The sequence below is a fragment of the Sceloporus undulatus genome, chromosome 8 (assembly GCF_019175285.1).
Source record: "Sceloporus undulatus isolate JIND9_A2432 ecotype Alabama chromosome 8, SceUnd_v1.1, whole genome shotgun sequence".
Classification (NCBI taxonomy): domain Eukaryota; kingdom Metazoa; phylum Chordata; class Lepidosauria; order Squamata; family Phrynosomatidae; genus Sceloporus; species Sceloporus undulatus.
The window spans coordinates 20,603,805-20,618,529 of record NC_056529.1 but is presented as its reverse complement, the minus strand read 5'-3'; the positions used below and the strand labels follow the sequence as shown (position 1 = coordinate 20,618,529).

Below are 14,725 nucleotides of genomic sequence, written 5' to 3'. Positions count from 1 at the left end.
GTCTTTTAGAGGATCTGCGGAGTTTGGGGGAGCTTAGGAGCTGCACATTGAGACCCTAAAGGCTGAATGCAACCCGTGGAGTGAACTCTGTCCTCCTCTGCCTTAATTCTTTAACTGAAAGCAAAGCAAGACAGTTTAAGAAATAATGAAAGAACGCTTCAGTGTACTTCAGTGCTGTCCAGTTAACGCCAAGACTCTTTGAACAATGCCAGAAAGACTTGGAGACAAAACATCTATCAGATGATGGAGGCATTTTAAGAAGTCTTAGAAGCAACTTAGATATAGCATTTCTGAATACCAGAAGCAAATCAAGCCAACTATAAGGTTTTTGTCCCTTGAGAGAAAACTACGACACATGTATCTGCACGAAAATGGTGATATCACTACATCTTACAGAAGGAGTCCAAATATTTAAGCAGTTAGTTTTATGCTTTTGGGCTACAATGTCCATTACAAAACAATAGTATATACCTACAATATATCTGGTACAACAAATCCTCTACTACTAACACTTATTAAGTTGTGCCAAAAGAATTACAAAGAACTTAATGAATGAAAGAGTTAATCAGAAGTTACTTTCTGAAATGTCAGACCAACAGTAATAAAAGCAACTACAACAAGTGGTCTCCTCTGCAATCCACTGCTAATGCCTTTAAGAATTTGCAGCAGATTTTTTGAGCTATGAAGGGTGGCAACCTTGAGTGTAATGGATTTAGAATGATCTATCAACAGGCCATAAATAATATGAGGCAATATCCAACCTGCCCTTGCACCGAAGAGGTCTCCCAAAAAATGCATCCTAGGCTCACTATAAAATAGACAATGTAATAAATAAGGAACACACAGCCGTTGTGCACAAGGAATACTTTCATACTTTCCCTCCATGTGAGTTGATGGCATGGTCTGAAAATGGAAGGCATTAAAAGTTTTTCTAAGGGCAACACAGGTTAAGTCTTGGAAATACTGTTGAAAATATTGTTCTCTCTTCAGATGGCGGTACCAAGGGAAGAACGCTTGCTATCCGTTAGCAATCATATTCTCATAAGAATCAACCTCAATAATTTCGTCTCAAATAAAATATTTGTCCATACGGAATAAAAAGGCATGGACATTCTCAAAGTGAGACTGGGACAATGATGACCATTAATGAGTCCATCCACCTTGAGCACATTGCTCAGTGAAAGTCCAAATATTATTCTGACACCAACTTTCAAACAAACTGGAATTTGGCCCAAGATCTCAAACAACTATATGCTTACCTTCAGCATTCAGCGTGATGAGCGTTACATTGTTCCCGATATTCTGGCTTCCTAACTGACCACTGTTGGAAACCGAGTCACTGGCTTCAGAACCACTCTCTCCATCTTCATTGTGACTGTCTTCGTGCCCTGGGACTTTCACCACAATTGTGTTCTGCCTCCGCCCAGGAACAGCACTGGAGAGTATGGAAAGAGAGAAGGGAAAAAGTGAATAACTCTATAAACCTAAAATGATGTCACATCATGCATATGGCCTCAAACAACACAGAAAACCAGTACAGAAATGAAGGCTAAGAAAGTGAGTAAAATAACTTTAGCACAATGGAATTGAGGGCTAAATCCAATTAGTTACTCCCAATTAAAGAAGACTCATAGAAACAACTGGGACTGAGGTACGATGAGACTAACAAGCCCCAGTTTATTTCAGTGGAACTAACACTGGATTTAGTCCTGAGTTGCAAAGGTCTGCCCCACATCTCTTCCACTGTATCATCCTCATAACTGCTCAATCCCTGACCCATGGTGGGTGGACTCTTCAGATAGGCTTCACCTTTCCTTGTAGCATTACAACCATTGATTTTGCTGGTTAGAGAGGCTGGCAGCTTCAGTCCAACATTTAGAGGGATGAAAGTGACCCATCTCTGATCTAAAGGATGCTCCTGAGAAAATGGCCACACATGTTTTACACCTTGGAACCCATTCCTCACATGCTCTCAAGCCTCTCCCCTCAAAACCCTAACCTCACAGGTCCCGGGTTGTATTTCTAAGCCCCAGCAAGTTTCTCCAAGTTGGAGAAAATTTCCTGGTGGAAACTCTGGAGAACCTCTCCCAGGCAATACAATCAAACGGTAAGCTAGAGGCTGCAAAAGTCTGACAGTGTAACAGGGATGGGTACTGGGCAGCCTATGCCCCTGGACCTCATCTCTGTAGCTCCTGAAACCCTCCATCAGTCCCCCAAAGTCCCTCAACCCCAACCAAAAATGTTTTTAAAACCATGTTTCGGCATGATTTTAGGCAATGTTTGACCTTCAGACAAACAGAACCCTCCCAGAGTGTGAAAACATGTGAAAACTCTAACCCCCATAAGCACCCGCAGAACCCCATACTCCTCTAAATAGCTACTTTTTCCTTTGTAGCCCCTCTCAAAATGGCAACAGAAAGTGACACGACATCACATTTTGTCACTGTTTTGAGACGGACTGCAGAGAAATGGAAATATTTGGACCTGGCATGGGAGGAAGTGTGGTCTATGTACATAGGAGGATGAGACTATTGAGTTGTTACTAACGTGTTCAGGATATTTTCCAATGAATCTGCCGCTCTGTTCAATGGCTCTTCCTGTCCTACCATCTTGGCCACAATGGAGTTCTGACGATCATTGTTGAGTATTACTGTGGTCTGGGGAACGACGCTGCAAAGACAATAAAGCAGAGAGAGAAGTGACAGCACGGAAAGGATTAAAAGCCCTTCATTCATTCATTAACCCACTTTTGGAATTTTGGCATGCCCTTCCATGAAATACGAAACCAGCACAGATGTGTTGGGTTCCCCCCTCCCTGCTCCACTTTTCTTGGTTTCAAGGCTGTTTACTTATGTATCATACACTAAAGCTTGTAATCTATCATCTTATGATCTTTGTACCATTCCAAGAACTCATAACTCCTTCAAGGAGCTGACTGCTCCAGTAGAATTATGTAACGCCCTTTGACCCTTGGCAAAATTAGGATTCCCCTCCTCAAAAAAAAAACCAACGCAAAGCATACAGAAGGAGAAGAAAAAGTCTGCTAGCCCCAAAATCTAACAATGCCTCATGTTGCCAACTCCAAAAAGGAGCTCAAATTGTGTGCCTGTTTTATCAGCAGAAAAGGGAAGAGGGAAAGAGATGAAGTATTTGTAAGATATAATAGAGATGTATACAGTTATGCATGTTGTAGAGAATACAGACAGTGAGAAGCTTTTCTCTTTCCCTCGCTCCTAATACTAGAAGGATACTAGAAGGATACTGACAAGTTGGAACAAGTCCAGAGGAAGGTAACTAAGACAATGCAAGGCCTGGAAACTAAGCCCTATGAGGAGCAGCTTAGGGAGCCGAGTACGTTCAGTTTAAAGAAGATTGAAAGGTGATATAGTAGAGATCTTAAAATATTTGAAGGGCTGTCGTGTGGATGATGCAGCAAGCTTGTTTTCTGCTGCTCCAGAGAAGCGGGCAAACCAATGGATTGGATTTCTAAGAATAAAGATTCCCATCTAAATATTTGAAAGAACTTTTGGCTGCTCAAAGCTACTCAAGAGTGGAACAGACTGCTTCAGAAAGTGGTGGGCTGTACTTCTTGCATGGTTTTCAACCAACGTAGTCATTTGGAAGTGCTTTAATGGTGTATTCTTACATGGCAGGAGGTTAGACTATATAATAATACTAATACTAATACTAATAATAATAATAATAATAACAACAACAACATTAATAATATCCTGCTCCTCCCAGGATATATTAAAATACGGCTTACATTAAAATATGGCCCTTCCAACTCTAAAATTCTAAGATGCTACTATAGCCTGGGGTCACCCCCTGAAGCTGAACGGTGGGAGAATCAGGACAGATGACAGAACCACATGTAGAGTTAATACTGTGGAATTCATTGTCACAAAATGTAGTGATGGTTGCTAACGTAGACAGTTTAAAAAGGGATCTAGACAATTTCTTGGAGGTTGGGATGTGCTATGGATGGTATCCCTCTCTATGCAGCAGACCCTTGGTATCTGTTGGGGTTTGGTTGCAGGACCACCCATGGATACAAAAATCCATGGATGTTCAAATCCCATTAAATCCATTGCCGTAGTAAAACTGTGTCCCCTGTATAAAAGAGCAAAATCAAGGTTTGCTTTTTAGAATTTATATCTTTTTGAAATCCATGGATGAAGAATCCATGGATATGGAGGGCCAACTGTGTATCAGTGGCAGTGGGATGTGAGAGAGATGTTACACTCATGTCCTGCTGGTAAGTTTCCTACAGGCTACTGGTTGGGCAGTGTATGAACAGAATGTTATGCTAGATAGGCTTTGACTTTGAAACAGCAAGACTCTTCTAATCATTTTAGAACAATAGTATTCAGGGAATATTGAATAAAGAATGTATACTCTGCACTGTCAAGTAATCCACAGCATGCACTGTTATAATGATATTTCTGCAAGAACAGGTTTCTGTATTCACTTCAGCTAAAGGTCAGCCCTGCATATGCATCTATTTGCATGCATACAGAAAGCAGCACTCCAATTAAAATGGGCCAAAGAGAGGGTCCCACAATGGAGAGCAGGCTAATCTGGACTCTTTCATGTTTCCCCCCCAAAAAAAACATTTCAGGTGTCTAACATTCCACTTGTGAATTTCAAATGGCATTATGAACCTCCATTCAGATACTTTATTGCTGTCCTCCTGGATGTCCAATTCTTTTATCGCCCAGATCCCTCAATTTCAATAAACTCGGAATGCCTGTTTAAAAAGTGTCACTTACCAAGACTGTAATTTTAATGAACACTCTGAATAATTAATTGCAGCCATAGAGATAAATGCAATAAAATTAAGCTTCCGTTTATGGAGACCTCAGGCTTTTGCTCATTCTGTAGTTTCCTTTGAATAGAAAGTCTTTTTTTTTAATGAAAATTGATATAAAAATCGGAAAGTCCTCCTTTTTTTTTCTTCCAAAAAAGAACTAATTCATTTTTGTAGACCATTTTAAAGTGTGCCTGATGGCATTTAATTAACTTAAAACAACTTTAAAATGAAAGGAAAAGAAATGTCCTGATATAAGCCATTAGTAATTAATTTAATGAGCGCAAAGGGCTATGGTTCCTCTGCATTGCAGGGAATCTGACTCTGTCGAGCTCCTCTTGTCATCCTTTCCTCCCCCCCCCAAAAAAAAAAACAACTTGAGCGTTCCCTTTCCAAAGTGACACTGAATTAGGCCACACGTATCCTCCTTCAGCTCAGTAAAATTTCTGGCAAAAAGCAATTCTAACTGACTGGAGCTACGTGCGTGATGCATTCGCTCGCCGCTTCATTTGTACAAACAAGAGGTGCCAAGATCCAAGCCGTAATACTGAAGCCCCGTGAACGGGTGAACTTCTAAATGCAGCCATTGATACGGCATGTGCTGGATTCATTAAGAAACCTGGAGGAAAAATCTTGCAGCTGAAATGGCTCTTCACATATGGCATATGAATGTGCTATTCAAAAGGAAGCTGAGAGAGACTGAGCAAGTGGGATGCGGAAGATGCGTTTGGCCACTGGTGCGCACAGGTGCCAGTCTATACTGTTCTGCAGGTGAGGGTGAAAGGAGAACATGAGTGCATGCTCCATGAAGAGAGAGACTCAGGGAGCTGGGTATGTTTAGCCTTGGAGAAGAGAAGGTTAAGAGGTGATATGATAGCCCTGTTTAAGTATCTGAAAGAGTATCATATCAAGGATGGAGCAAGCTTGTTTTCTGCTGCTCCAGAGAATAGGACCAGGAGCAATGGATTCAAACTACAGGAAAAGAGATTCCACCTAAACATTAGGAGGAACCTCCTGACAGTAAAAGTTGTACAACAGTGGAATCAGAGTCTCCTTCTTTAAATGTCTTTAAACAGAGGCTGGATGGCCAACTGTAAGGGATGCTTTGATTGTGAATTCCTGCATGGCAAGGGATTGGACTGGATGGCCCTTGCAGTCTCTACCGACTTTATGATTCTACAAAGATGCTTTTTAAAATGCAGCGGCCCCCTCCACAGTCATTGGTTTTAGGAGCACAGGACTCCCATGAAAGTGGGAAAACGACAAATAAAAAACCACTATATTTTAACCTGAGTGAACAACCTATCTAGGAATTTCCACGTCCTCCAGACTATGTTGCCTTCCCAATCCTGGTGTGCACCAAACCATCATTTTCAGGTTTGGATAAGACAACAACCTATGGCTTGCTACAAGCAAAAAATTGTAAGCCACTAATCAAAGCTTGCCAAGGATGGAGAAAGCTATGAAGGAGAAGAAGCACCATTCTTAAATCTTCTTTTAAAGTATGTTTCAAGATGGTACAGTCACAGGAACGTTTACAATAAAATGTATTATCCAAGCTAACCCTCATCAATGAGTATTACAGGCTGAGTCTTCCTTATCTGGAATTTTGAAATCCAAATTATTCCAAAACCCAACTTTCTTCATGGGTGGCTGAGAGTGACACCTTTGCTTTCTGATGGTTCAGTGCACACAAAATATACTTCATGCACAATATTATTAAAAATAATGTGTATAAAATTACTTTTAGGCTATGTGTATAAGGTGTATATGAAACATAGGTGAATTTTGTGTTGAGACCTGGGTCTCTCATTATGTATATGCACATATTTCAAGATCGCAGAAATGCCAAAATCCAAAACACTTTTGGTCCCAAGCATTTCGAATAAGGGAGACTCAACCTGTGTTTTTGGGTGTCCACATCCAAAGGGAGAAGGAAGGAAGGAAGGAAGGAAGGAAGGAAGGAAGGAAGGAAGGAGAGAAAGAGGGGCATAAAACTCAATTTAGACACTTCTCAGATATATTGGGAATGCAGAGACCCTTTTGTCTTCTGGAGCTGCTGATCATACGAACATTCAGAATTAGCCAGTCCGCCAGCCATCTCAATATGGGAGAAGAAGAGGGAATACAAAAATAACTTAGATGTTTTTAAAGACAATAAACCTGAACCATTACTTAATCTATTAATAAAGCAACAGGTTTAGATTTTTCAGGCAGTCATAATATTGGCCTCTGCTTTCAGGGGAGGAAAAACGCGTTTGTATTTTGCAAACAAGTTCCTGCCAGAGACAACTTTTAACATGGAAAGTGTATGTGTGACTCACAGCCATCTCTACTCGCTTGCGGCTTTTTTGGCCAATAACCTGTCACTCATCCAAAAGACGGCCAATAAAAAGAAGAGGGCTTTTGGCACCCTTCAAATGGCATCACTCTCCTCGGCTTCCTTGAGATGACTTTTAATAGTCTGGCAGGAAAGGGGAAAGGGTGGGCGGAAGATCTCAGAAGGAATCCACTGACATTTCGCCCCCCGCAAGCTAGGCATTCAGAGGAGTCGGATATGATGGGAAAGGAGGTTTAAGGAAAAACCCGTACAGGAACAATTTGAACAAAAGTTGATTCTTGCAGAGTAGCAGCCTATTTATAGAACTACTTGGGTGGATAGAGGAGTTGTGAGATTTTTAGGATTGGGGATGAAACTGTCAAAAATGCAGTGTTTTGGGAACAGATTACTTTTATCAAATATGGTTGATGGTACCTTGAATTTTTGAAAAGACTGATTCTCTAGACCAGTGTTTCTCAACCTTTGGTCCTCTAGATTTTTGAGACTCCAACGCCCAGAATTCCTGAACAATGAGCATGCTGACTGGGGTTTCTGGGAACTGAAGTCCAAAACAACTGGAGGCCCAAAGGCTGACATCCACTGCTCTAGACCAATGTCAAAGATTAGCCAGTGAGACCATTTCAGCACCTGCCCTGGAAGTAGATCCAATTAACAGATTTGTGCCACTGCTTCTAAATGTATGGAACAGTTGCTGCTGCATTCATCTGTATGTTGTTTTTGTTAACTGCACTCAAGTCGACCCCAACTCATGGTGACCCTATGGATGAGACATCTCCAAGACATCTCCTGTCCTCCACTGCTTTGCTTAGGCCCTGTAGTTTCATGGCATGTCTTCCCGATTGAGTCTATTCATCTAGAAGATGGTCTTCTTCTCTCTCTCCAACCTTCCTCCTTTCCCAGCATTATTGTCTTGAGTCAAGTCTTCTCATGATGTGCCCAAAGTACGACAACTTCAATTTGATCATCTTGGCTTCCAGGGAGAGTTCGGGCTTGATCTGTTCAAGGACCCATTTGTTTAGTTGAAGACTTTCATGCCGGCATCCACAGATTTTTGTGGGTGTTTCGGGCCATGTGGCCATGTTCTAGAAGAGTTTATTCCTGATGTTTCGCCAGCATCTGTGGCTGGCATCTTCAGAGAAAGATCTTCAGGAGATTGTAGACAATATGTGTTACAGAGCTAACATAGGATGGTGGTTTGTATGTTGGACAGATTCTGGGACAACAACGTTCAAATCCTTGCTCAGCCATGGAAACCCAGTGGGTGAACTTGGGCAAATCACATTCTCTCAGTCTTAAAGGAAAGCAATGGCAAGTCTCCTTGCAAAATAAATCTTGTAGAAAACCCCAGGAGAGGATCGCTGTAAGTCAAAGAGGAGGTGAAGGCACAAGTTACACTCTCTCAACCTCACAGGATGGCAATGGTTAGACTGCTCTGAAGAAACTTGCTAAGAAAACCCTATGACAGATTCACCTTTCATAAGTTAATATCACCATAAGTTGAAATTGACTTGAAGGCACACAACAACAACACAATTAATTTATAACCCACTTTGCTCTCATATGGGACCCAAAGCAGCTTGCACCACAGACTGAAACAATACAGCTAAAAACCACCCAGGATACAAAACTTTAAAAAGCTGATTGGCAAATGTACACAAAACTATATACAGAGAGAGAGAGAGAGAACCCATGGAGCTCTTAATTTCACACCTAGAAAATTCTCTTTGCTTCACTGGCGTCTGGAGCATCTGGACAACAAGCCAGACATTATAATGATGCCCTCTGTGGTTATTATGCCCTTTATGGTCGGAAGCCAAAACATACCAGCTGTCCACCCAATGTGACTCACGGACTTGAAAGCTTTATGCAGTTGTGGTCAGTTTTGCAAAACTGAACAGTTAGAAAAGAGCAGCATTTATTAAAACATTCTAAGTATGTTGTTTTTTTTCTCCCTCCCCAAAAAATTTCGGCTCAGCTATGCAGCAAAACCTGTGGCTTTCTCTCAGCTACAGAAGACATTTATGTTGGGGTTTATCCTCTCAGCTCTAGCTCTACAAAGACCCCCTTTGAATGCAACAGACATGTAGATGGGAATGATTTACAGATTTCAAACCCCAACTTCACCACCCAAACTGGAAAACCCCTATTTAAACAAAGTCTGTCATGGTTTGTTCCCCTCCAGGGAGGCCATTTAATACAGAGCTGTAATACAGAAGCATTACCTACCATAACCATCAATTGGATAAAAGGGGCACAGAAAGGACATGTTCAACTGCAAAAGTTTTCCCTATAGACCAATTAGTCAGAAACACCTTGAGAGAAAACAACAATTGTGTTTTTTAAAAGATGTACAGTCACTTTGAATCCCATTGCTGGGAGAAAACATTGTTGTGTGCCTTCAAATCATTTCAAATCATATGTAATGATTGTGTCTTAACTAGTTGTAACCCACCTGGAGTTGTGAGGAAAGGCGAGTGAGAAATAAAATTAATACAGTGCACCCGTGTCATATGTGGGGGCCATATATGTGGCTTTCAGGATATGCTGAAAGCCGTGCCGGAAAAAGCCTTGGCATGCCTGGGAGAAGTAATGGGGTGCGCATCCGCAGTGCGGGCACGATCTCATTACTTTTAATGGGGTGCCAGCCTACGTGGGATTTCCCTTACACGGGGGCGGGGGGGTCCAGAATGGATCCCCCACGTAAGGGAAGGGCCCATTGTATTATTATTATTATTATTATTATTATTATTATTATTATTATTATTATTATTATTATTATTATTTCTGACTTATGACAACTCTAAGGCAGAACCTATCATGGGGTTTTCTTGGTGCGATTTATCCAAAGTCACCCAGCGGATTTCCATAGACAAGTGGGGGAACTGAACCCTGGTCTCCAGGGTCATAGTCCAATGGTCAAAGCACTATACCACACTGGGAGAAAGGCATGGTATGAAAGAAATAAACTTCCATCTACAAATGAGGCCACTGTGTCATCCATACATAAAAAGCAGGAAGGGAGGGTGTGCAGACAGAAGCTATGTAAAGCCTTCCTAAAATAAAACATTTTTAATTAAGATTGTGACAGAGGGGAAAAAAGATCAGAAACCCACCAGAAGACAGATGGATGATGGGCTGGATGACACAATCCCCAAATCTTCTTTGTTGGAAACGAGGCCAACCCAACTTATTCATCTTCTGGGTTCTGCTTAACTTCTCCCAAATGAACTAAGTGGGATTCAGAAATTAACAGCCTTCCCATTGCTATATTTAACTTTTGAAAGTACACTGTACGAGCATTTATTACTGTAGACAAGGACATTCTTTTTTCTACCAGACATTCAGAATGGAGGACATGTGCTACATATTCAGATTCATATGGTGCGTGATAAACCATCAGACTTATTGATGGCTCAAATGTTTTCTGTATACCAGGGGGATTCTGCCTGTCCATTCTTTCTAGTCACACTTTACCTACAGGCTCTCGTCCGCCTCTTGATTTTTAAAAAGGACACCCTGAGTGTCACATTGCTTGATTTATAGCCACATCATATGGAAGATGGCTTTTAAAGCTTGGACTGCCAACCCAATTCCCATGTGCAAAGACTATACTTGCCAAGCATTTTCAGTTCTCAAAGCCAAAGGTTCAGCTTTATATATAATGCTTTTCTGCCCCCTTCTGTTTACTGTTAACCAGGAAACATCTTGCAGTTCTTCCAATCTGATGGCAAAGTGAGTCTACTCACATCTACTAAGACCTTCAGAATTATGCAAGTGATGGTTGCTCCTTTTTTCACTCAGATTACAATCCATCAGAAACTTCTGCTGGTAGCAAATTTACAGAAATGAGCACAAATTTCCCAAGAGCAATGAGATCTGCATGCAAAGTTTCCATTATACATCCTATTTACCAGGAGGAGACAATAAGAGTAGGAATTACTGTACTGCCTGGGCTCCCCTATTTCATTACTTGTTGTAAAAATCTTCTCAGTAGAAATTCAATCAAAAAGGGACTATCACCCTATTAATGGTAGAATTCAAAGATATATCCAAAGATATAGCTGTGTTAGTCTGTAGAATTAGTATGTAGAGAGATCTTGTAGCACCTTTGAGACTAACTGAAAGAAGAAAGTTGGCAGCATGAGCTTTCATAGACAAAGTCTACTTACTTCGCCAGATGCATAATTCATAATTCAATTAGTCTCAAAGGTGCTACAAGATCTCTATACATTGCCCTATTAAGTTAGTCATTCAGCTGGCAATGGAATGATCTGGAAACACAAATACACATCTGCTTGAGATGGTCACAGGAGGCAACGGTCAGCTTAAATAGTCTCAGTCCTTGAGCACCAAGGCTAGATAGAGATCTGCAGTAGCCTCCTGTTATGTCAAGCTTTAGGAATAAGATCTCGGAGGCCAATCTGGAGGTTACACAAGGCTACTAACCAATTGCAAATATCCTAAAATCCTACCTAGTCCAGTGAGATCCTCCAAAGCCTCCAAATCACAAAGTGCAAGTACAGTCGGCCCTTCTTATACACAGATTTTTTTATACACGGATTCAAGCACACTGATATACTTCCTTAGAGGAGTATATCAATGAGTCCGTTGTACCAGAAGAATAAGCCCAGAAAAAATGTGTACGGTGGTCACACAAACAGAGACCCAAACCATCTGGTTTATGAAGGCGAGACTCTTTCTGTCCCCCATCTAAGCATTTGTTATGTCTGACTGGTTAGAGTGAAACACAAACCTTCTAACGCAACACAAAATCTCAAATGTCCTCCCTTTGATGCTTTTATATTTGTTCCATTTCTGGTTAGGGTTATCACCTTGTTAATTTTTCGTTCTTTGAAAATCTTTTATGAAGTTTTTTGGCTTGCAGAGATTTTGAGATTTTTACAAGATCTTTTTGCCATAATCTCCTGCAACATGAAACTTGTTATTGTTCTTTGCCCCAAGAGATGTGATTAAAAATTCAAATGCACTAACCCCCCCCCCAAGACACATATTAAAACGAGCAAGTTCTATTTGATCTTATTATTTATCTATCGATTGCCCAAAGCACTCAACTTGCTACACGAAGCCTTCAACAATTTAAAAACAAATGGCTCATTAGAAACCATTTAGCTAATAGCAGCTGGCTTTGGAAACGTGAAGTGAATGTGGTTCATATCTCGGTCAGTTCAAGAAGGTTTGACAAATCTAATTCTGCAATATGTTTGCGTGAATAATTGTACTCTGTTCTCAGTCCCATAAACTGTGTTGGCTTTAAGCGGCTATTCTTAATTCTATAAACTGACCTTGTGAAACCCAAGAACCAAATGCTCATATTGGAAGAGGCTACATTTCTTCCAGGAATTGTAATACCTCGACACTAAATTACGGCATGCTTGGCTCTTTCGCCCCTAAGTGCAACAAATGCAAAATTCCAAAGAGAACAAGCATTGAACAAGTCGTGGAATTAAAAGAGGCAAATCCGCTCTTGTGTCATCGAGGCTTACAATCTTTACTTGAGATACCTCACCAGGGACTTTGCCTTGGCAAGTCAACATATGATGAAGGTCTCCAAGGTGCATTGGGAACAAGTGTTATATCCAAGGATGTAGGCTCAAGTCAATGAAAGATCATGCTACCAACGTCTTTCTTTCAGTTAATTTCAGAGGTGCTTTGCATGTGGCTTCCTATGGTTTCTGTAGGAATCACGCCTTATACTGAGTCAAACCATGGTCCAACTAGCATAGTAAAGTATACACTAGCAGCAACTTTTTAGGATTTCCAACTTACAATCAGCCATGTTGGATCAGACCAAAGGCCAATCTAGTCCAGAATTATTATAATAATAATTTGTTTTATTTATATACCGCTATTCCAAAGATCATAGCGGTGAACAGCAAGTAAGCTAATTATTAATTAATCAAGTAAAAAAACAAAAAGGAATACTGTCCTCTAGCAAAACAATACAGAACGTAACTATTATCAAGGTAATTACAGACCTGGAGCCACAATATAGTCGCCCCTCCTTTCTTGTGGACTTGAATCCATGCTCTTGAATATTTATGGAGGGGTGATCTCCATTATTCTTAATGGGGTGCGTCCCCGTGGCGCACACCTCATGCATGCTCATGGGCACATGCCCCATTCAAGCCTATGGAGTCTGAATATCTGCGAGTGTCCATTTTCATGGGGGATCAGAACGAATCCCCGCGAAAACAGAGGGCCGACTATATATCTACCCATCATAACATTAGGCAATTATTCTGAGTGAGATGATCGGATGATGTATCACATGTTGATTGCCATGATTATGCCACAAGCAGAGCAACATGGACCAATACAGTTGATCAATCTGGGGATGGGACAGATTATGGGAGGATACACTTATGGATAAAACTATATTCTTTAAATTGGTATAGATCAATAAACCAAATGCTATCTAATCCCTTAGTCACTGAAATACCACTCCTTCAAGCAGACTTAGGGGATGCTCCTTTTCAGCAAGATTGGGGCCGCAGCAACTGCACGCTGCTCCTTTTTGCGCCCCGGAAAGGTTGTGATAGCTGCAGCGCTGTGGCTATATGGCGCTCCTTCGGCACTGCATCATCTTGACCCAGTGCCACTGGAGTGGGGTGACACCATGCGCTGTGTAGAGTGGTGTGTGGCACCCTGGGGGCCCAGCTGGGGCGTGCATCATGTGGATGCAACGCCCCGACTCCGTCCCTCAGCTGGCCTTTCAAGCCGGTCTGTACAGGGCCTTAGTTTTCAACCTTAAAAGGGACCCATAGCAAGTGCTGTAGGCGATATTTCAGAGGAAGCAACTGACAAAACCACTTCTGAGTAACACTTGCCTAAGAAAACCCTACAAAATTAATAGGGTGGCCATAAGTTGATAGGAGACTCGAAGGCTCATACACACTTTCACACTACACAGTTAGAACTCTATGTTTAACTGCAATCAATGGCAACTTCCTATGTTATCCTGGGATTTGCAGTTTAGGGAGTGGGTACTTAGAATTCTCAGCCAGAGAAGTGTAGTGCCTCTCAAACTACAAACTCCAGGATTGTGCAGGATATAGCCATGGTAGTTAAAACTGGAATCACAACACTGTAATTGTATTATGTAAAAGGGCTCCAGATGTCAGGTTGCACATTTGGAGTTGTGTTAACCCCACAGACAGACAAATAATGTTCCAAATATACCAAGATAACAAGGGTGGAATAAAGTTCCTACCATATATGACACAGAAAGCCCCCATCTGCATGCTTTAGACTTGGGAGGAGGGATAGGAAGGAGAAAGAATTCAGATGTAAACCAAACATTTGAGTGGAAAGTATATTATCGGGTGAATTATCACATCTGCTACCCTAAGTGTAGGAAACAGAGGATTACCGCATACCCCAGAGATGAAGCCATCGAAGTTTTTGCGATTAAAACTGACAAAACCATTTTCCTTTTCAAAAGCACTTGGCCAACGCTGTGCGATGGTTTATTGCGATCAGTGAACATCTTTGCAATTCAAATATAAAGAAAAGGAATTGGGAGGGGGTCACCCACCCAGCTTTGCTGCTGACAG

The 14,725-nt window shown here is 41.3% G+C and overlaps 1 protein-coding gene across 6 annotated transcripts in view; it reads right to left on the bottom strand.

The window, feature by feature from the left end:
* The window catches only part of LOC121914666 (BTG3 associated nuclear protein), a 153,515-nt gene that overhangs the window by 116,898 nt on the left and 21,892 nt on the right, over window positions 1-14,725 (bottom strand). For all 6 annotated transcript variants that reach the window (XM_042438264.1, XM_042438268.1, XM_042438269.1 and 3 more), the window contains 2 exons: window positions 2,548-2,670; window positions 1,260-1,435 (listed from right to left, as the gene is read on the bottom strand). In XM_042438264.1, coding sequence (XP_042294198.1) covers window positions 1,260-1,435; window positions 2,548-2,670 — 299 coding nt within the window. The remainder of the gene's footprint in view (window positions 1-1,259; window positions 1,436-2,547; window positions 2,671-14,725) is intronic.